The 21,378-nt window shown below is 39.4% G+C and overlaps 1 protein-coding gene across 1 annotated transcript; it reads right to left on the reverse strand.

Moving 5' to 3' along the window:
• Positions 1-2,785: 2,785 nt before the first annotated feature.
• On the reverse strand, positions 2,786-20,956 carry MAPK13 (mitogen-activated protein kinase 13). The gene is made up of 12 exons (XM_003769000.4): positions 20,742-20,956; positions 18,967-19,096; positions 18,390-18,448; positions 11,130-11,238; positions 10,960-10,989; positions 8,216-8,263; positions 7,911-8,025; positions 4,782-4,853; positions 4,534-4,613; positions 3,705-3,783; positions 3,390-3,566; positions 2,786-3,006 (listed from the first exon to the last, which is right to left on the reverse strand). Exons 1-12 carry the CDS (start codon positions 20,858-20,860, stop codon positions 2,924-2,926), a joined length of 1,101 nt encoding a protein of 366 aa, XP_003769048.1. The 5' UTR covers positions 20,861-20,956; the 3' UTR covers positions 2,786-2,923.
• Between the last annotated feature and the right edge of the window lie 422 nt (positions 20,957-21,378).

A 21,378-nucleotide genomic window follows, 5' to 3' on the forward strand; every position in this document is an offset into this window, starting at 1 on the left:
TAAAAAAGTAAACATTTCCCCCCAATTACAAATAAAAACACTTTTTAACATTCATTTAAAAAAAATTTTGAGTTACAAATTGATTTCCTTTCTCCCTTCTCTTTCTTCCCTGAGACAGTAAACTATATAATATATAGGTTATACATATGCAAGCATGTAAAACATTTTCATATTAGTCATGTTAAAAAAATCCTCACAACATGAAAAAAATAAAGTGAATCATAGTATGCTTCAATATGCCTTCAGACTCCAGCATTTTTTCTCTGAAGGTGGATAGCATTTTTCATCATATGAGTCCCTAGGAATGGTGCTGCACCATTGTATTGCTGAGAAGTTCTAGGTCAATCATAGTTGATTAATACAGTGTTATACACTGTATTACACTGTTACACTGTGTTACACTGTTAATACAGAGTAATACAGAACCAGGAATACAGTAACACTGTATTAATAAATGTTACTGTACTCCTGGTTCTGCTTACTTCACTTTGCATTAATCCATGTAAGTCAGAAACCTTAATTCTTTTTGAAGCTCAGCTCAAATGCCATCTCTTGTCTGAGTTCTTTATGATGTAATTAGGGAGCCCAGATCTAGATGAATAGAGAAACTGAACTTAGATTTAGAAAGATCTTAGTTCAAATCATGCTTTAGAACACTTACTAGCTGTGTGATCCTCTAGTCATAAATTCTCTCAGTTTAATTTCCTCATCTGTAAAATGGGGAAACAATAACAGCCTCTACCTCAAAGAGTTGTGGTGAGGATCAAATGACAAATACTTTGCAAACCTGAAAGCTATGTTAGCTAAGATCATTTCCTGACCCTTATCAACTTTTTTCCTCCCCCCCCACACCTTTTTTTTTAAACTGGATTTGTATGTATGTATATTTTACATTTACTCACATTATATGTAATTACATTATATGTAAGTTACTTGAGGGTAGAGTTTAATTTTTGTCTTTTTTATACATACACACACATGCACACATACCTACACACACACACACACACACACACACACACACACAGAGCACCTGGCAAATAGCAATCATTAAGTGCTTGTTGATTGATCTGCAAACCAATTCAGATACATGAAAGAAAAAAAACCACATCATAACTTTTGAAACCGGTCTTGGGATTATAATAAGAGTAAACCACGCTTCCTCTCTGGGTCTCAGCTTTTTCATCTTTAAAACAAAGGGTTTAGATTAGATGGGTTTTAGTATCCTGTGTTTTCAAGTCCTGCATCATCTTATACTTGGCATGGATGCATCCTCCATAAAATAATATTGGACTAGACAGACCCTAAGACCTCCTTCTAGCTCATATTTTTGTGGTTCTAGACTTCTGGGACTACCTGTGTCACATCCTTGAGTGGAAGAGGATGAGGGTTTTTGTTGTTGAGCTGTTTCAGTTGTGCCTACTAACTCTTTGTGATTTCTCAGCAAAGATACTGGAGTGATTTGCCACTTACTTCTTTAGCTCATTGCACACATAAGGAAACTGAAGCAAACAGGATTAAGGGTGTCACACAGCTAGAAAGTATCGGAGGTGGGATTTGAACTCAGAAAGACAAGTGTTCCTGACTCTAGGCTTAACCAATTTAATCATTGTGCCACTTGACTGCCCAGGGTAAGGATTAGTGTCTGTTAGGTTCCCTTTTTAGATAATAACCTGAAAGTCTATAACAACAAGAAGGGATCACAACCACCACACCTTTTGAACCTCTGGGACCATTAAGGCTTCTATTAGATTTCCATCTGCTGGATGAGGACACCAAGACAAGAAAAAGTAAGTCATCCCAAGACCTTGACTTTTTGACATGAATTAGAATTTATGGCTGAACCTATGGCTCTGTACCTAGAGGCATCCTGCCCCACTAGCACTAATGTGGACAAGAAAAAGTAGAAATGGCCAGCTGAGTTCTATCCAGAAATCCTTCGGTACATGCACCATGAGAAGCTGTGTAGATCCTAGTGCTTTAGAAAACTGTTCATTCAACAACTGGCCAATTTATGGCTGAGGAAGGACAGAACTAAGATTCCACAGATCCATCCAATGGTACAGAATCTCACTGAATCAGATAGGATGGAAGAGGAAACTGGGCTCTCCTAGAATCACAAGTTTTAAAATCATATTTAAAGAGTATGTAAGGGCTAACAAAACTTTTTTCCTCACAACAGCCCCCTGAGGTAGGGAGTGCCTTAAATACTGTTATCCCAATAGAACATGCAGACACTGAAACTCAGAAAGAATAGACTTACCCATATTTACACATTTGGTGTCTGAGATGGGATTTGAACCCAAGTTTCCTGAATCTGAGTCTCTTTCTACTATTCCCATTCTGCCTCTCACTTAATAATCCAATTTGCTAATGAAAATTCTCACCAACAGTCTTTTTTGACACATTCTGAGACCAGGAATCCCAGAAGGCAGGGAAAAGTTGCAATGATTATCACAAGAGTGTGTATTTTGTTCCTCTGCCCATTTGCCATCAAGCACTGATCAAAAAATATGTTGTCTTCACTTTCTCTTCTGAAAAACCAAGTTTCAATGTCTCATTTACTTGCCACCACCTATCCACCCCAAGTAACCTTAATATAGGTTCCTGATTATTACATCAACTTATTTTCTTTGAATCTCTCTTAATTCTACTGCAATTGCTCTCCTGGCTGGGCAATATTTGAGCCAATAGTACCATCTGTGCCGAATACAAAAGAAAAAAGACCCATGTAGTCTACCTATGGGTAGATACAGTTCCCTCCCCAAGAAAACAAGACCATAGCTGTCTTCTATTTGGATCCTTGCATCAAAAATGCAGATTCCATTTTATTCCACAATAAATATCTGTCCCAGGGGTATCTCCTCAGGTGGAGCCATCTTGTCCTGCAAGCATTCACTCAACCCAGGATGATCTGGAATGGTCATTGTAGTTTCATGAGACTTCTTCTCCTGGAGTCCTTCCGTGCTATAGGACTAAAATTTGAAACCTCCTTATAGATGTGACCTGGGAAAAGGAGATAAAACATCTAAGTTAGGCAATGGGGGACTGAGATGAAAAGTCACAAAGCAATGAATGGAACCCTGGAGGTTGGGGCTAGAGGGGTAAACAGGTAAGCACTTGTTAAACGTGAAGGGGTGAAAGACAGCCAGTAAAACAAAAGAATCTGGATCCCCAAAAAGGTTATGAGGCAAGGACTAGAAGGTATAATTCATTGGAAAGAAGAAAGGGAGAAGAAAAAAGACTGGTGGTGGGGTGTGGAGACCCATACGTTACTACTGAAGGAGGCCAATTCCAGGGACAGGGAGGTGACCCACAGAAGGGAAAGGTGTGATGTCAGTTATCCCCTGGTTTCCTCTCTCTCCCCTACTTTCTCATTCCTAACTTACTCTTCCATTCATCCACTGTGAGCTTCTCATGTTCCATGGAATCATCAAATGGCTGCTGGGCTACCGTCTCTTCCTCTGGATCCCGGAATTGGTCAAAGAAGGGATGGGCGAGAGCCTGTGTAGCTGTCAAGCGCTTGTCCACATCCAACTCAAGCATCTTCTCTAACAGATCCACAGCTGTAAATGGCAAAATATGTGAGCCCCACTAGCCCATACTCCCTCAAGACTCCACCCAGATAGCCTACCCAGGGTTCTAGAGTGAAAAGGTCTTTTGGTATCCTTCATGTGCCACAGAGTATCAACAACAAGTCTCACCCTGGGGACTAGCACGAGGGAAAAATTGTGAGAAATCCTTCTTGGGACACTGAGGCAGAGACTGGATATAGGATTTGGCCTGAAAGAAAACAAAACAGCTTAATTTTTAAGATCATAGATCTATAGCTGGGAGGACCTTAGAATCAAGGTTTCAGAGATAAGAAAACTGAGCTTCAGGTATGATCTGGAATGATTTGCCAATGTCATACAGCTAGTAATTATTTGAACCACATTTTCCTGTGATTCCAAGTCCAACATTCTATGCAAGACACCAAGCTTCCTTCTCCCTTCCGCTCCCCCTTCTACTCCTCTGGAGGCAATTGGACTTAAGTGACTTGTCCAGGGTTACAGAGATAATAAGTATCTGAGACTGGATTTGAAATGAGGTTCTCCTGACTTGAGACTGGTGCTCTATACACTGTGTCACTTAGTTGCCCCCAAGCTTTCTCTCTTGAAGGACTGGATTTCAAATTCTCTTAAGCTTCACATTTTCCAATCAATATCTTTTGATTCTTCTTCTTTTCTTCTCTCTCCTTCCCTTTCTCTTTCTCTCCTCTTTCTCTCTCTCACTTCCTCCCTTCTCTCCCTCTTTCCCAAAAACATTAAAATATATGGCACAGGGCTGAGAAGAAGACCAGGATTCCAAGACCACCATCAGTAAAACATAGGGCAAGTCAGAGGAAGGCAGTGGGGAGAGGGCCCAAATTCATCTTCTTTTATTTTTTTGAATACCCGTCTCAAAACAAAGACAGCAGACTTTAGGGAGGAACTTGTTCATCATTCAAACCAGTTTTCTAATCAACTACTTCCCCAGCTACTTGTCCCTTACTGCTTTGTCCTGTAATTTCTGTACAAAGTCTGCTCCAGGAACCCCGGTAACCTTCATGATCTGGGTCAGTTGGTCCAAATCTTGCCAGTTGAGTTAAGGCTCATAGTTCCTCCTGAGTAATTTATAGAAAAAAAAAATTAGGGCCCTTTCCCAGCCCTCCCCACCACTACTAGGATTCCAAGACCTAGATTCCAACATTAGGCAGAATTACCCACAATATCCAATATGGACTGGACAAAAAAGGATACAGTCTTTTCCTTTGAACAGAGTTTTCCCAGTCAGCATCTCTGCCATGATGCATCCAACAGACCAGATGTCCACTATGGATAAAATATGAAGAAGGAAGTGAGCAAGAGGGAGAAATGAAAGAAAATCATGGAGAATAAAAATGAATCTGGTCATGAAAACACTAATCAGCAAATCAACAAAAATTTACAGTGGGTCTGTGTGATGATAGAAATGTTTCTGCTCTCAAAGAATTTAAAAGTACAGCTGGTAAGATAAAACAAAGAAACAAAAAGACAAGCATGAATGAAGTATGATTCATATAGGACTCCTGAGGCTGCAAAGCACTTTGCTTCCAATCTCCTCTCTAGGGAATCCTCCCTTTTTAAAGTTTTATTTCCACAAGTCTCCAAGATGAGAAATGATTTCCTCTTGGTCACACAACTAGTAAAAATCCCTGAGATCAGATAAGAATTTATTTAGGTCTCCTTATTCTAAATCTATTCCTTTCTATTACACTTTGCTATTTCCCAAGAACAAGTCTTTAAACCAACAGGTTTTGCTAAATTGCTTTTTTTTTTTCTTTTAAGTCTTTATTAAAAGGGAAGGCTCCCATGAAATAGGCCAGGAGGGGCATATTAGTAATTGAATGTGACTTGAGGGTTGGAGGGTGGAGTATGGCACTCCTCCCAGTGCCTTCTTTTATGAAAGGCAGAAACTAAATTTTTGTGGTTCACTCCATTTTGCATCTGCTGTTCTGCCTGGTTTCAACAGTGTCCTTCCCCTGTTCTGGCCCACTTTCCTGCCTACTTTTATATGTTACCATTAGATTGTAAGCTCCTTGAAGGTAGGGACTTTTTATGTTTTCTCAGCACTTAGCACTGACATAAAAGATATCTACTGGATTGACTTTTAATAACATTTAAGAAATTTAAAAAAAAAAGCATAACTTGAAGTATAAGTCAAATGAGGACTTTTCTTCAAAGTTTTTTCAAATCTTGGGAGGTTATATACTTATTTTAATGATGTCACCACAGCTTAAAATACTAAGTTGAAACCTTGGGAACCTCCAATGATGTGCTTTCATTCATAGGATCACACTATTTAGCTTGGAAAGAACTTTAGAGATAATCTAAGTCCAACCCTTCTCACTTAAATGAATAATGAAAAACTGAGGAACCAAGAGAAAATGTAACTTGCCCAAGATTACACAGATATCAAATGGCAGAACCAGGATTCCACCTAAAACCTCATACCTTTCTCATTATGACAACATATCAGCACCACCACCAGCTTTATAGGCCTACCTCATTTTAGGCCAGAAAATATAGCATTCAACTTGGTTGCCTGTTTTATCTACTAGCTTTGGAGCATTGGATATAGAGCCCAGGAAATCCTGGATTCAGATCTGGTATCTGGTATTTACCAGCCGGGCATGTCACTTAACTTCTGCCTGCCTCAGTTTCCTCTTGGGATAATGTAATGAGGATAAAAATAGCACTACCTTTCATGATTGTTGTGAAGGTCAAATAAGATAATATTTGTAAAGTGTTTGGTACTATGCTAATGCTAAGTGGATGCTTAATAAATTCTTCCTTTCTTCCTTCCTTCCTCCCTTCCTTCCTTCTTTCCTCCTTTCCTTTCCTTCCTTCCTTCCTTCCTTCCTTCCTTCCTTCCTTCCTTCCTTCCTTCCTTCCTTCCTTCCTTCCTTCTTTCCTTCCTTCCTTCTTCTGCAGATTTTGAAAAATCAAACCTATCATTACAGGATGAATATCTGATATCACTGAGGACTTAGACTACATTTCATTGTAAAAGAAACTGCCAATACAGACAGGTATCTGTCTGTAATTATAGTCTTAGACAGTTGTCTAGAATAGAGAATAGAGAACACTTGGACTAATTCCCAAATGTAGCTAGATTCAGTTTAAAATGTAAGTGAAAAATATTGAACAAAATAAATAAAAATATGATAAAAGATTAAAACATTACATTTTTAAAATTAGTCAATATATGGTTCCACAGAGATCCTTATGTATGGATTAGAGGCCTCTGTTTCTATTTGAATTGGACACCTCTGGTCCAGATGTCTGAGAGAATGTGACTTGTCCAGAGTGACAGAGCCAGTATATACTTTACCCGAAATCTTCCTGATTCTAATTATGTTCTGCTGCTTCTCACCACTGAAGATATTCAGAAGATATAATAAACAGCTATTCTGGCAAATAATCTGCTCCTTGGACAAGATTTTCTGCCTAGAATTCTCTCCTTCTTCACCTCTGCCTCCTGGATTCTTTAAAAACCTCATCTTCTCTTGATCGTGTCTGTCTCTTTGTGACCCTATTTGGGGTTCTCCTGGCAACGATACTAGAATGTTTTGCCATTTCCTTTTCCAGCTTATTTTACAGATAAAGAAATTGAAGCAAACAGGATGGAGTAAATTGTCCAGGACCACACAATTAGTGTCTAAGGCTAAATTTGAATTAAGGAAGGTAACTCTTCCTGAGTCAAACTTCCAAACTTTATTCACTGAATTACTTAACTGCCTCTAACTCCCATCTTCTACAGGCAGCTTTTCTGGATTTCTCTTAATTCTAACACCTTCTCTCTATTGATTATTTCCTCTTTATCCCATATATATCTTGTTGGTAAATAGTCATTTGCATCCTGTCTTCCCCATTAGATTGTGACCTCCTTGAGAACAGAAACTGACTTTTGCTTCATTTTGTATGTCAAGCACTTAACATAGTATAGCATGTCTTAAGCCAGTGGTTCTCAAATGATGGTCTAGAAAATCCTGGGGATGTCCGAAACCCTTTTAGAAGGTCTACAAATTCAAAAATAGTTTTTATTTCCAATATGGTAAATGTCTATAAATATAACCCAGATAAACAAAAACGCTTTGGAGAGATCCTCAATAATTTTTAATAGGATAAAGATACTGAAAACAAAAGTTTGAGAACCACTGTAAGCATTTAATAAATGCTTATTGACTGATTGGCTATAGGAGAGAAAGATTCCTGGGGGCTAATAATAATAGCTAAATGAAGGCTTCATAAAACTTATATGACAACCAAAGAGAAGGCTTCATAAAACTTATATGACAACCAAAGAGAAATGAAATGTTTTTTTTATCCACCTCACCCATGACTGACCTGTCTGATTATAGTGCATCCAGCTGAGAATCACTTCTGGGGCCCGGTACCAACGTGTTACCACATAGCCCGTCATTTCAGCATCTGCATGCCTGGCCAACCCAAAATCTAGGATCTACAATTTAGTAGAAAAAGGAAGGGAGATCTATTGTTGAGGAAGGGTATGACAAACACTTCCTCAAAAGAAGCTCTCATAATTCTCTGCTCCTCCTCCTCTCTTCTCATCCCCCACCCTGTTAGAAACATCATCTCTGATTCAGTTTGGTAGCTGTTCCCAAATTTAACCCAGTCTCTTTTGATTCCACCTTCAGTTCACAGTCTTCATTCACAGCCAAGTTTCCTGGTTTCAAGTCCTACAATGAATAAGAATAGAAGATCAAGACCAAGGTTGAGCTCACTTTTTTGAAAAAAATAAATAAAATTTTATATATATATATATATATATATATATATATATATATATATATCTTCTCTATCAACTTTACTTTCCATTTCCTCCCTTTCCTTTTTCCCACCCAGAAAAGCAACTGTAATAACAATAACAGAATAACCACCTCCCAACCCCGCAAAAGTCCAACAGCTAAGCAAACAGTTAGCAAAGCTAACACAGTAATCAAATCTGACAGTATGAATACTTTTTCACCAACAGCTCAGTGGCACAGTAGATAGAGTGTCAAGTTTGGAGTCATGAAAACTTATCTCTGAGTTCAAATCTAACCTCAGACATTTACTAGCTGTGTGACCCTGGGAAAGTGACTTAATTCTGTTTGCCTTAATTTCTTATCTATAAAATGAAATGGAGAAGGAAATGGTAAACCTCTTCAGTATCTTTGCAACACCCCAGTTGGGTCCAAGAAGAATTAGACACAACTGAAAAATGACTAAAGAACCATAACAGCATTTCATATTTATAGCTTTCCACCTCCACAAAAAAGGGAGGAAGGAGTATTCTTACTCTTCCTAATAGCCAAGATCTCATTTGTTGGAACATCACTAAGTGGTGAAACCTGGGGCCTCTACCTTTCCCATTAGGCAATTCTCCATCTCTTAAGAGTTTCTTGGGTTTCTTGAGTTCCCCTGGGAGGGACTTCAAAAGACATGTACTATAACTATTCCTAAGTATGAATTTCCTCCACCATATTCCTGACCACTGAGATCATCCAAATGAAGATGTAATAATGAGAAATCTTAAATGCTCTTCAACTTCTGGTAGCCTCAAAACCTATGGGCTATGAGTTAAGACCTGGGTACCATTCTATAGGCATCCTGAAAACAAGACCAGGTCTTTCAGTGTTTCCACTGTCTCTTAGACTTCATGCCAAGACCACTAAGTGAGGTGGCTGTAATGCCCAAAAAAGACTTCTCACCATGCTAACTCCTCAAGTCAAAATAATATATATGTAGTTTGTCTTCATTTCACATTCTTACCTACTAAATGTCAGAGTAAGTCAAATGATATACAGAGGTTCAGGGAATTTGTAAATAGTGAGGATAAACAAATTTCTTATTTACCTAAGAATTTTAGTTTCCAATTCTGAACTATACTCCTTATTGGTTGTTACATTGGGAACAAGCCACTAATTATCTCTGAGACTTAGCTTCTTCAGCTCTAAAATGTGGGGGTTGACTTAGATAATTTCTAGGGTACCTTCTAACTCTTAAAAAGTTTATTCTAAGAATCAAGAAAGTATAGTACAGTAACTTTGTTTTAGCACCACTATACTCTTAGGCCATTGACCAATACCATAAATCAGATATAATAATGATAAAAATAACGACAATCATTTATATAGCACTTTAAGATTTGCAAAGTGTTTTGCAAATATTACCTCATTTGATCCTTACAACAACTTTGTGAGGTAAATGCTAATATTGTCCCAACTTTACAAATGAGGAAATTGAGCCTGAAGTAAGTAAGTGACTTGCTTAGGATTGTACAACTAATAAGTATCTGAGGCAAAACTCAAACTTAGAACTTCTGATAGGGAAGCCTTTGATTTATACTTTTGCTCAGAACTAAGGTCATCAAGCTACTTTCAAGCCCTGCCAGCTACATGCTAGCCATATACCTCGGAACTCAGACTGTTCCTGGGATCCTCAGCTCTGATAGATGAGTTTTTGAGCCATCTGGTTCAGAACCAGGTCACCACATCACTTCCTGACTACTTCTAAACCATGCCTTTGCATATATATTCCCCTTCTTTTTATGTTATTTTCTCTCATTTGAATGTAGGCTCTTTGAGAACAGAGATAGCACACTCCTCCCCACTTCCCCATACACGTAGCAAAGTACCTGGCATATTATAAACACTTAACAAATGTTTTTTTAAAATCATTTCTGACTTCAAGTTCAGCACTTTACTAGGTCATCCAACTGCCTTCAGACTAGTCATAAAACTGCAGAAATATCAATTTAGGGAAGGAAAAAAGAAGGAAAATTTATTAAGCACCTACTATATGTCAGGCACTGTGCTAAAACCTCTAATATTTCGTCTGATCCTCACAATGACGTCAGGAGATAGCTGCTATTATTTTTATTTATATTTGAAAAAAAAAAATGAGGTTGACTGAGGTTAAGCAAACAACCCAGTATCACACAGCTAGTAAATATCTAAGGCTGGATTTGAACTCAGGTTTTGACTTCAGCCCCAGAAATCTCCTATTGTACCATGTAGCTGGAAGAAGGGTCATCTACTTCAATACCCCTATTATACAGCTGAGGAAACTGAGGCCCACTGGGCTTAAGTGATTTGTCCGGGGACACATAGCTAGAAAGAAGCAAAGGTGGATTTTGAATCTAGGCCCTCAGATTCCAGAGGCAATGTTTTTTCCAAGTTGCCATGGTTCCAAACCTAGGAGGCTTTAGTCCAAGCTGCAAAGAAATTCTGGTTTCTTTGTTTCTATAACAGGGTCTTAGGCAACCCCACACTCCTAGTTTTTCTGGAGATGCCTCTCTTCTTCCTCCCTCCCTACCTGGTGTCAGAGGAACACCAAAGATGGCAAAGGGACCTTGGGAGATAGGAAAGAGAAGACCAATGGTGGGACTTACCCTGTGGACGACCCCAGAAGAGTGGATATACTAGAATGAGAAAAGAGAATGAGAAAAAGAGAAGGGTGAATTAATTTATTGTTATCTTGTCTACCCACCCTGACATTGGACCAAAAGTACTTTCTTAGAATAGGAAGAGTTTGGTCCCTTCCAAGTTGGCTCTCATTCACCTTAAGCCCCTTCAGCATCTGATAGACAAGGTATTGGATTTTATCTTCACTGAATTCCATGCGCATTATCTTCTGAAGATCAGTCTGCATAAATGGCATCACCAGATAGCTGAAAAACAAAGGCTCTTGAATGATGAATCCAATTGTAATACCAGTCTCCATCCAGTGTCAGAGTTGCTTTCCAGTAGGAAAGAGAATGGGGACTCAGAATTTGTTGATTCTCTGTCAGACAAAGCACCAATGTATATGAATGAAATCCCATTATCTTTCCTCTGAAACAATGAAAGATGTAACATCAGGCCTCCAGTATCCCAGCATAACTGCTTTACCACCCTCAGCCCCCAAGACTAGCAGAACTCAATGTTAACAGATGAGTTTTTAAATGGGGCAAAAACAAATAGGGACTAGACTTTTCTTTCTCCTCCCCTCTCTCCCTTCCCTCCCCAAATGTCCTTCTTTCTACCTCTCCCATAGGCAGGAGACCATGAAGATGAAATATACATTGCCAAACTCCATTAATACATTGGACAACTTCGCTAAACTGCTTTCTTTCTTTCTTTTAAAACAAAAGATGGTTCCAAAGAAAAGGAAGAGGGATATTACTGGAAACTGGGGGCAGCTTCAGAAACTGAACTGAGCAAAGTTAAAAAAAAAAAAAAAAAAAAAAAGTGGGCAAGCATGATCCAGAACAGAAATATTATTCCAGAAAGCAACATGCTCCCTCACAGGTTAGATTCCTTCAGAGTTTACAAAAATCAACAGTGAGCTACTGCCCCACAGTGGTAGAAGAACTTGGGTTTTTTTCTATCAAAAAACCTGGGTTCAAATCTTAGATCTGCCACTTTATTTCCTGGGGAATCTTGGGCATTAATTCCCCTTTGAGAGTTTCCATATTCATGGATGGCCAAGTAGCATCGAATCCCATCATCACTGGTAGCCACTTGGGAAGAAAAAAACAAAGGAAAACAATAGCTTGAAAATGTTATGGTTATAAAAATCCCACCTTCTATAGGAAGCTTTTCCCACTCCCTTTTATTTTAGCATCTTCCCTGAGAGACTACTCCCAATTTAACCTGCATATTGCTTGTTTGTATGTAGTTGTGAGCAGATTGTCTTCCCTGTTTTATAGTGAGTTCCTTGAGGAATAGGATATCTTTGGCCTTTCTTTGTATCCCACTGTGTTCTCCTTCTCTCTTGACAAACCCTGTGTTTCTACAATGTTCTGACTGAACACATAAATATCTTGAACAGCTGGGTTATTGACTTTTGCTAAGTCAGTTTTTGCTTATAACTTAGGAAACTTATTTTAATTTAGCAAAACAACTTCTAGGTGTATCTCAAAAAGTTTATAAAAAAGGGGAAAGAATATACATGTACAAAAATATTTATAGCAATTAAAAAAAAGTTTCAATAGTATTTTATTTTTCCAATTACATGTAAAGATAGTTTTCAACATTCATTTTTGTAAGATTTCAAGTTCTTCATTTTTTCCTTCCCTTATCTCCCTCTTCCCTAAGATAGCAAGTAATCTGATACAGGTTATGCATGTACAATCATACTCATACTAGTCATCTTGTGAAAGAAAAATCAGAACAAAAGGAAAAAAAAAAAAACACAAGGAGGAAAAAAAGCAAACAAAATACCAGAGAAATGGTGAAAACAGAATTGGTTCAATCTTCATTCAGTCTCCATAGTTCTCTCTCTGGATGCAGATAGCATTTTTTTTTTTTTATCCCAATTCTATTGGAATTGTCTTGGATCACTGTATTTCTGAAAGGAGATAAGGCTATCATAGTTTATCATCACATAATCTAGCTAGCAGCTTTCTGGGATGGCAAAGATTCGGAAATTGAGGGAATGCCCATAAATTGGAGGATGGCTAAACTAATTGTGGTATATGACTATAATGGAATACTATTGTACTGTAAGAAATGATGAGCAGGCAGATTTCAGAAAAACCTTTTAAGGCTTAAATGAGCTTATGTTAAGTGAAGTAAGTAGAACTGAGAGAACATTATACTCAGTAATAGCAAGATACTCAAAATACTCAAGATAGAAACTGCTATCCACATTCATAGAAAAAAACATGGAATCTGAATGCAAATCAAAGTATACTATTTTCACTTTGTTTTGTTTTTCATGTTTTTTTTTTTTTTCCTTTTTGGTTTTGTTTCTTCTTTCACAACATGACTACCATTGAAAGAACCATGGAATCTGAATACAGATCGAAGTATACTATTTTCACTTTGTTTTTTTTTTTTCATCGTTTTTCCTTTTGGTTTTGTTTCTTCTTTCACAACATGACTGATACAGAAATATGTTTTAACATGATTGGACACATATAACTTAAATCAGATTGCTTGCCATCTTGGGGAGGGTGAAGAGGAGGAAGGGAAGAAGGGTGAAAAATTTGGAACTCAAAATCTTATAAAAATGAATGCTGAAAACTATTTTTACATGTAATTGGAAATGTTATTTACAAAAAAAAAGTTTAAAAATATTGCTATTGAGAATTTGAATAAGATAGTTTGTCTTTTTTTTTTAAAAACTGAGGCAATTGGAGTTAAGTGACTTGCCCAGGGTCACACAGCTAGGAAGTATTAAGTATCTGAGGCCAGATTTGAACTGAGGTCCTCCTGACTTGAGGGCTGGTGCTCTATCCACTGCACCACCTAGCTGCCCCATAAAATAGAATTTTTAAAGCCTTCCTATCCATGGAAAACTCTTTGGAAAGGCACAGTACCTGGCACATAGTAAATGTTTATTGACTGACTTTCCCCAGAACTCAGAATGACTCTTGGGGCAGGCTTCTGTAATTGAGATCTTAAGCTTCTGTCAACTATCTTATTTTATTACATCATTTTCCTTTATCTTTCCACACACTGAACAAAAGCATGTATCAGGTACAACTGCAAATGTTTCCTTCTCATTTTGTGCAAAATGTCACCACACCCTCTTCCCTTCCTCATTCCCCCCTCTCATTCTTTCCACCACTTTGCTGAACCACAGACAGAAGGTCTGGACTTACAGAGAAGAATTATTACATAGGAGATGGGGAGGGAAAGGAGTCAAGGAGTGGTCAAGTTCTTTTTTACTCAGTTAAGTAAGGTATATAAGAGTACAGAGAACAGGAAATATGACAGCTTCTTTCTAAAGCTGATTCAGGAAACAGTAAGTAAGCTCTGTGGGCACATTGGCAGTAAGATTTTGTGGCTCTTTTAATATGTCTGGAAACCACAGAGTGTGGGACATGGTTACAAAGGGACCATATCTAAACCAAGAACCTGATAACACAGAGGCTACCTTTCCAGAGTTTCCAATGGATGGGGAGGTTTTAAAAAGTCTAGGTCAGTAGTTCTCAAACTTTTGTTTTCAGTATCTTTATCCTATTAAAAATTATTGAGGATATCTCCAAAGCGTTTTTGTTTATCTGGATTATATTTATAGACATTTACCATATTGGAAATAAAAACTATTTTTTAACTCATAGACCCTCTAAAAGAATTTCAGAGATCCCCAGGATTCTCTAGACCATACTTTGAGAACCACTGGTCTAGGATATTCAAGTTCCTGGAGGTTTATTGACTTAGCAGCAGTGAATCCAACAACTCAGCATCTCAAGATAATCGTGTTTACAGGCAGAGGAATGGAGAAACATAGTTAGCTCAGTTTTCTTAAGGAGGCAGGAATCACAGTGATGAGAGCCAGGGCTGGAGAGCAGCCCCATGGGGGTGGGACCAAATTCAGAAGGTAGAAGGAAGAAGTGGAGTTGGAGAAGGATACCAGCCAGTATGTGTATAGAGAAAATCAGGCTGGGGGAGGTGTATCAAAGCAACCTAGGAAAGTGAAAATTTTCCCATATTGGTAAAAAATCACAACTGCTAGCATTAATATAGGCTTGAAGGTTTACAAAGTATTTATACATCTCATTTATCTCTCACAACAAACTTTGCAGAATTAGTGCTATTATTATCCCCATTTTTAGATAAAAAAAAAAATGCACATGTACCTGTGCATACACACACACTAGAGAGACTGAGTGATTTGCCCAGAATTATAGTTAGTAAGAGTCTGAGAGAAATTGGATCAGTTCTTTCTGACTCCAAGCATATACAGTGTGCTTTATATAGTGTATGGTTGTCTTACCTCACCCTCCCTAAATCGCCCACCTCCGATTGCTTGTGAAGAATCCTATAAAATATTCCCAAGGGAATGAGGATTAAGAAGAAGCCATTCAATTCAGTACATTGCAAGCCCTTGACCTGAGAGTTGATTTGGTGGAATGAGGTGGGGAGGGAAGATAGAGTTAAGGGGAGAGTCTGGTGAGAAAATGGAAGAATCAAATATAGATTATTCAAATGAGAAGTTTGGTGGTGAAGAGAAAATTTTGCCTTAGTTTTACCTGTCCAAATTCCACTCATCTTTCTAGATTTAGTTCAAATTCCTTCTCCTTGCAATCTACCCAACCAACAATGGCCTTGTTTTCTATTTCTCTCTGAATGTCTCTAACACTTATTAAATGTACCCTTCATATGCCTTCATTTGCAGCAGTGTGACATTTCTTGCTCTGACCCGTTAAATATTTCATCCTGCTACCATGCTTCCTATGTTTCCAGAAAGAAGGAGGGAAAAAGCAAAAGAGAGAAGGGGAGAGGGAAAAGACACAGAAGGAGGGGACGAAAGGGAAAGAAAGAAGGAGGGAAGAAAGAAGAGAGGGCATGACAAGGAAACACTAGCCAAGCAATCAGGTCCTTGTCCTAGCATGGCCTCTCACTATGTGTGAAAGAAGCCTTTCCCCATACCCTATGCCTTTCCTCTGAGACTATCTCAATTTACTCTGTATCTTTAACTGTTCATAGTTGTGTGCAAGTTGCACCCCGCCCCCCCCCCCATTAGACTATAAGCTCTTTGAGAGTTAGGTTTGTTCTTGATTTACATCCCCAGAACATAGCACAGTGCTTGACACACAGTTAGCACTTAATAAATACTGGCTGACAAGTTGACTCTCTCCCTTTGAGCTTCAGTCTTCCCATCTCTAAACTAAAGGGATTGGACTAAATGGGATGGGGAACCTTTTCTCTGCCAAGGGCCATTTGGATATTTATAACATGATTTATGGGCCACATAAAATAATCAATTTTTAAAATTCAAGCAGTGGGAGATTTTTTTACCTAGTTTTCTGCTCATCATCACCTTTGATTGCCTTGGCAAATGAGTTTTCAGGCTTCATGTTTCCCATCCCTGCACAAGATGGTCTCTAAGGCTGCCTCCAGCTCTCACATACTATAATCTATTCTATGATCTGCCTTCCTTACAGATGTTTGTCATCTCAACAATTTGCTGAAGCCGTCATATGATGCAGGTAGACATCTGAACTAAGATCAAAAATGTTGGAGAAAATAATAAAAATAAAAACAACAATTTCACTATGTGTATCTTGTTAAATTTTCCAAGTTGTAGATGTGATTGGGTTACCAGGTTAAATAGATCTGTCCTGATGACAGCCTGGACAGCTACAAATATCTCCTTTAATCCCTCCCCCCAGTCCTCCTTTTTTCAGCCCTGCCAGTCTCTTCCCCTCCTGAAAGACATTCTCTTTACTTTCCTCATCCTCTGTTGGCACATTCCTCCACCAGGCTCCACTGGGCTGAGCTACTAGAATTTTTTGCTCCTTTTATTCACTCATCATTTTCTGAACTGAGTCTCAGCTACTTCAATCTCTAAAATGGTAATAATAATAGCAACAAATACTTATATCCAATGGGGCTGTGAAAATCAAATGAGTACTTTGTAAACCTTATGAATGCTACATAAATGATGGATATTATTCAGGTGAGACAAAAGGAAGAATTTCCTAATAATGAGGGTTAATAGATATTGTAATAGTTTGTCAAGAGATATACATAGTAGATTGTAAACTCCTTTGAGGAAGGAAATTTTTTTTTTTTAATTGGCCTTTACAGCCCTAGTGCCTTGTACAATGTCCAGCATCTGGTAAGTACTTAAAATATGCTTATTGAATAAATTTTAAAATAGATTTAGAACAATCCTGCTTTAAGGTATGGAAATAAGCTAATTGAGATTTCAAATTTTCTTTCAGCACTATAATGGTACTTTCAGTACCAGATCTAAGTGATAATCTTAAAATAAATTTCTATTTGATTTTATATGTCCCCAAAACATTCATTCTTTCATTCATTCACTTGGCAAATACTTATTGGGTATGTACCATAAGCAAGGTACTATGTGAAACACTATAGGGGATCTGATGATGAATGATTCCTGCCTTCGTATAGTTTATAATCTAACATGCATACAAAATAAGTCATAATATAAGAGAGAATATTAAAGTACTGAGGCAGATAGAAAGTGTTATCTGTATTCATTCAGAGGAGTTAAAAAATCATGTCTACCAATTAGCCCAGGAAAGATTTTTCCACTAAAAAAGTGACTACAATTATAATACCCAAACATCATAAACAGTCTACAATGTATCAGCTTAGCATATAAGAATATGCTATGTTTAATATGTATTGGATTACTTGCTGTCTAGAGGAGGGAGTGGGGAAAGAGAGAGAGAAAAATTGGAAACAAGGTTTTGCAAGGGTGACTGTTGAAAATTATCTTTGCATATGTTTTTGAAAATAAAAAGCTATTATTAAAAATTATTATAAAAGAGAGAGAGAGAGAGAGATGCTACATATGCTACATGCTTGTTTTATGTAGCTCAAAGAGCCAAACTGGAAGCACAGAGTAAACTTGAAAAGAGGCTATAAATTTAGGTTTGATGTCAGGAAAAACTTCCTAACAATTAGGACTACCCAACAGTGGAAAAAGTGCTTGAGTAGCAGCTGGGTGCCTCCCTCACTGGAGGCGGAATAATGGATTATCACAACTTACAGGTATTCTTAATCAAGCCAGGTTGGACAAGAAGTCTCAGCTGTCTCTTCCAATTCTGACCATGTAATATATATTCCAGTCATATGTTCTCCTTTATTGTGTGCATTTTCTTATCATTCCTGTGTAGACTGTAAATCCATAAAAGGCAGGGACTGTGTCATATTTTTAATCTTCTCAGTGCCTAGCAGTAACCTCCTACTATGCCAGGTAGGGGAAAGGTACATATATAAGAACTCTATAAGGGCTAAATGGACAGCCGCAGGCACATGTCAAGGTGGGTTGCTCACTTCCAGCCCAAGCATTTTAATTCAGCTGAAATGACAGACAAATACTCCAGGACTCCACCCACCCCAAACTTACAAATCATGGAAGTTGTGCAGGGAGGTAGCCGAAGTAAAGACGTCCAAGAGTCCAATAACCTGGAGGAGGAATCAGCAGGTCAGAGGGGGCTTCTCCCTGCCTCCCCTTGTGGTCAGTGGCTATACAGTTAGATGTGGGGGCTGTTCTGAGTACAGCTCACCTCCAACAACCTCCCCCTTCTTTCTTGAGGGACCTTGGCGTTAAGTCAGAGTTATGAAGTTTTATTTCTATTGCCTCATCATCACAGATGGTTAAGGGCTATGCCAGGTAGAAGAAAAGAACTGGCAGGGTCCAGTTTCCTTTTTCCATTGCTATGTATGGAAGGAACATGGGTCTGGGAGGCAGGAGACTTTAACCTGTAGTTCTGGCTTTGCCACTGACTTATTGGGGGACCTCAATCAAATCACTTCCTCTCTTGGGGGTTGGGTTAGCTCCTCCTTAAAATGAGGGAACTGGATGAGTGATCCCTGACAGGATTCCACACCTAATCCCCGCTGTTCTTTGTTTCCCGAACTTCAGCAGACGCTTTGGGCCCCTTCCCTTCCAAGTCCCCTTTGGATCCTTCCCGTATACATACATTCTCATGCTGCATGTGTTTCAATAACATCAGCTCCCGATAGGCTCTTTTAGCAAAGATCTCTGACTGGAAAGGTCGGCTCAGTTTCTTGATTGCCACCTTCTCTCCTGACTTCTTATCAATGGCTGAGCTATAGAAACATGGGGAACAGGGTTGGTTGGGAGGTAACAGTTCAGGTAGTTCTTGCTATGTGCAACAGACTCTACACACACACATACACACACACACACACACACACACACACACACACCCCTTCAATTTCTGATGACTCTTTTCTAGTCTGCTACTCCTAATCCTGTTCTGGGGGTGGAGTGGCAGAGCAAATTGGGGGAATCAGCCTCCACCTGCCTGCCTGCTTATAGTCTCCCTCCCCCAAAAGGTAAATCTGGAAAGACCAGCATGGGAAGAGAGGATTACTACATTACAAACATAGACCAAGATAGGCAGGAACTGGGGGAAAAACCCAACAATCAACTACCAATGAAAATTAGGTACAAAGATGCTGAGACATACTGAGGGTTAGCCTCCATACAGTCACAGAACTACAAGGCAGATATCTGTGCAGATGTTTCAATAAGGTAAACCTCCATTTCTCCATTGGTAAAATAACTACCTGACTGACCTCACAGGATTACTGCAAGGCTCAAATAAGATAATTGCATGTGAAAGAGCTCTGTAAGCAAAAAGCAGCATAAATAATGAGAAACAGCAGAATGCAGTGGGTCATCATTATGTCTGTAATCAGAAAAGCTGGGTTTGAGTCCCAGTTCTGCTATGTGATCTGTACAGTACTAAGAGCACTGGCTTGGAATCAGAGTACCTGCTTCAGATACATATTATGCTTGTGAACTTGACCAAGTAATTTAACTTTCCGGGTCTCTTGTTTCCTTATCTCCAAAGATATGGGAATTAAACTAGACAACATCCCAAGATCCCTTCCAGCCCTATTTCCATAACTTATGATGCAATCTTAGTCTTCCAGTTTTGTAATCTGTGATTTTATAGAAATTACTTCATCTTTCTTCTGTAAAATGAGGCAGTTGCACTAGGTGATATCTAAGGATTCTTTGAGCTGAAATGTAAGCCGTTGCTCACACCAAAACAACCATCTCAGACCATCAGCACTCTCCATGAATTTGTAGAGGCTAGTTCACGGCTCTACTCCTATCTATAGTAACCATTCCCATATTCAGTATTTTCCAAGACAGACCAGTATCAAATATTTGGTCTCATTCACAGATCTGGGGTAACATTTTTTTTTTTTTTGGTCAGTCTGTATATTTTGATTTGGAAATTATTACAACTATAAATCTATTCTTTCATACTCTATTCTTTAACCCTATTGTTTCCTTTTCCACCCAACTCTCCAGTTAGAGAGGCTAGGGACCTCTGAGCAGGCTTACCAGTCTGGAATGGTCCCACGGAAAACCCAAGTTTAGGTCTGGGAGAGGATGGGAAAGCTTTAAGCCAAGGTTAGGCATGGAATCTGTCTGCTTGAGGTGTCTACCTGCCTAAGGGTACCCCATCAGCGATTCCAAAAAAGTCAGTGGGAGGAAAGGGGACTCCTTACTCTAAATCCTGTCCTCAAGGGGCACAAAAAGAGTCATTCCAATATCCACCATAAAAAGTAAAGTTCCAGACCCTCTGGGGAGATCCAGGAACGGCTGCCGGAGTCTCTACAACCTGTACTTGCTCAAATCAACCAGCAGAGCCCTCACTCCCCAGCCCAGGCCAACCTCCACCTAAGTCCTCGGGAGATGGGAACAGGGTCTCACCACACAGATCCGTAGGCCCCGCTGCCCACGTGGGTCAGGTTCACGTAGGTCTTGGGCAGCTCCCAGGCAGTCTTGTTCACTTCTTGCTTGTAAAAGCCCTTTTTCCGGATGAAGCTCATCACGGGCTCAGTGTCTGGGCCCCCAGACAGCCAGTGCACCGCGGACAGCGCTCAGTGAATCGCGTGGATGGCGCGCTTTGCCCAGTGCGCCCTAGGCCCAAGGGGCGCGGCCCCAGGAGGCCACCTCGCAGTTCTGTTTCCCTGCCCGCCCCCGTACTCACGGGGCCAGGTATCAGGTTTCAGTTGCTTACCTTCCCGACTCGCCCAGGTGCAGAAGGTGGTGGCGGAGAAGGCGGCGGGGCCCCGCCCGAAGCCTGGGGCACCTCCTCCACCTTCTCTTCCTCCTCTTCTCCCCTTAGCCAGTTGGGCCTGCCCTTGCCAGTCCCGGGAACTTCCCAGTCACACTAGCATTAGTTACTCTCCCCTTCTCTCCAAGGTACCATCTCAAAGATTAGCTATTTGGAAGACTCGGAATCCTTGAGTTTTTGCACAGGGAAGAGAAGCTTCAAAAACCTTTCTAGCGGAGACAGAAGGGGACCTCTCTGGGACCCCAGAAAGGGCAGGTGAGGTGTGCATTT

The sequence above is a fragment of the Sarcophilus harrisii genome, chromosome 4 (assembly GCF_902635505.1).
Source record: "Sarcophilus harrisii chromosome 4, mSarHar1.11, whole genome shotgun sequence".
Classification (NCBI taxonomy): Eukaryota; Metazoa; Chordata; class Mammalia; order Dasyuromorphia; family Dasyuridae; genus Sarcophilus; species Sarcophilus harrisii.

Bases quoted from the DNA above. Each gene is read 5' to 3' on its own strand.
- MAPK13 (XM_003769000.4), bottom strand. From the start codon at position 20,860: ATGAGCTTCATCCGGAAAAAGGGCTTTTACAAGCAAGAAGTGAACAAG. The intron at 10,990-11,129 runs GTGAATGAGAGC...TTCTCATTCTAG, and splicing joins AGATGCTGAAGGGGCTTAAG to TATATCCACTCTTCTGGGGT. The intron at 3,567-3,704 runs GTGAGACTTGTT...TGCCATTTACAG, and splicing joins CCCTCGTGCTAGTCCCCAGG to CTGTGGATCTGTTAGAGAAG.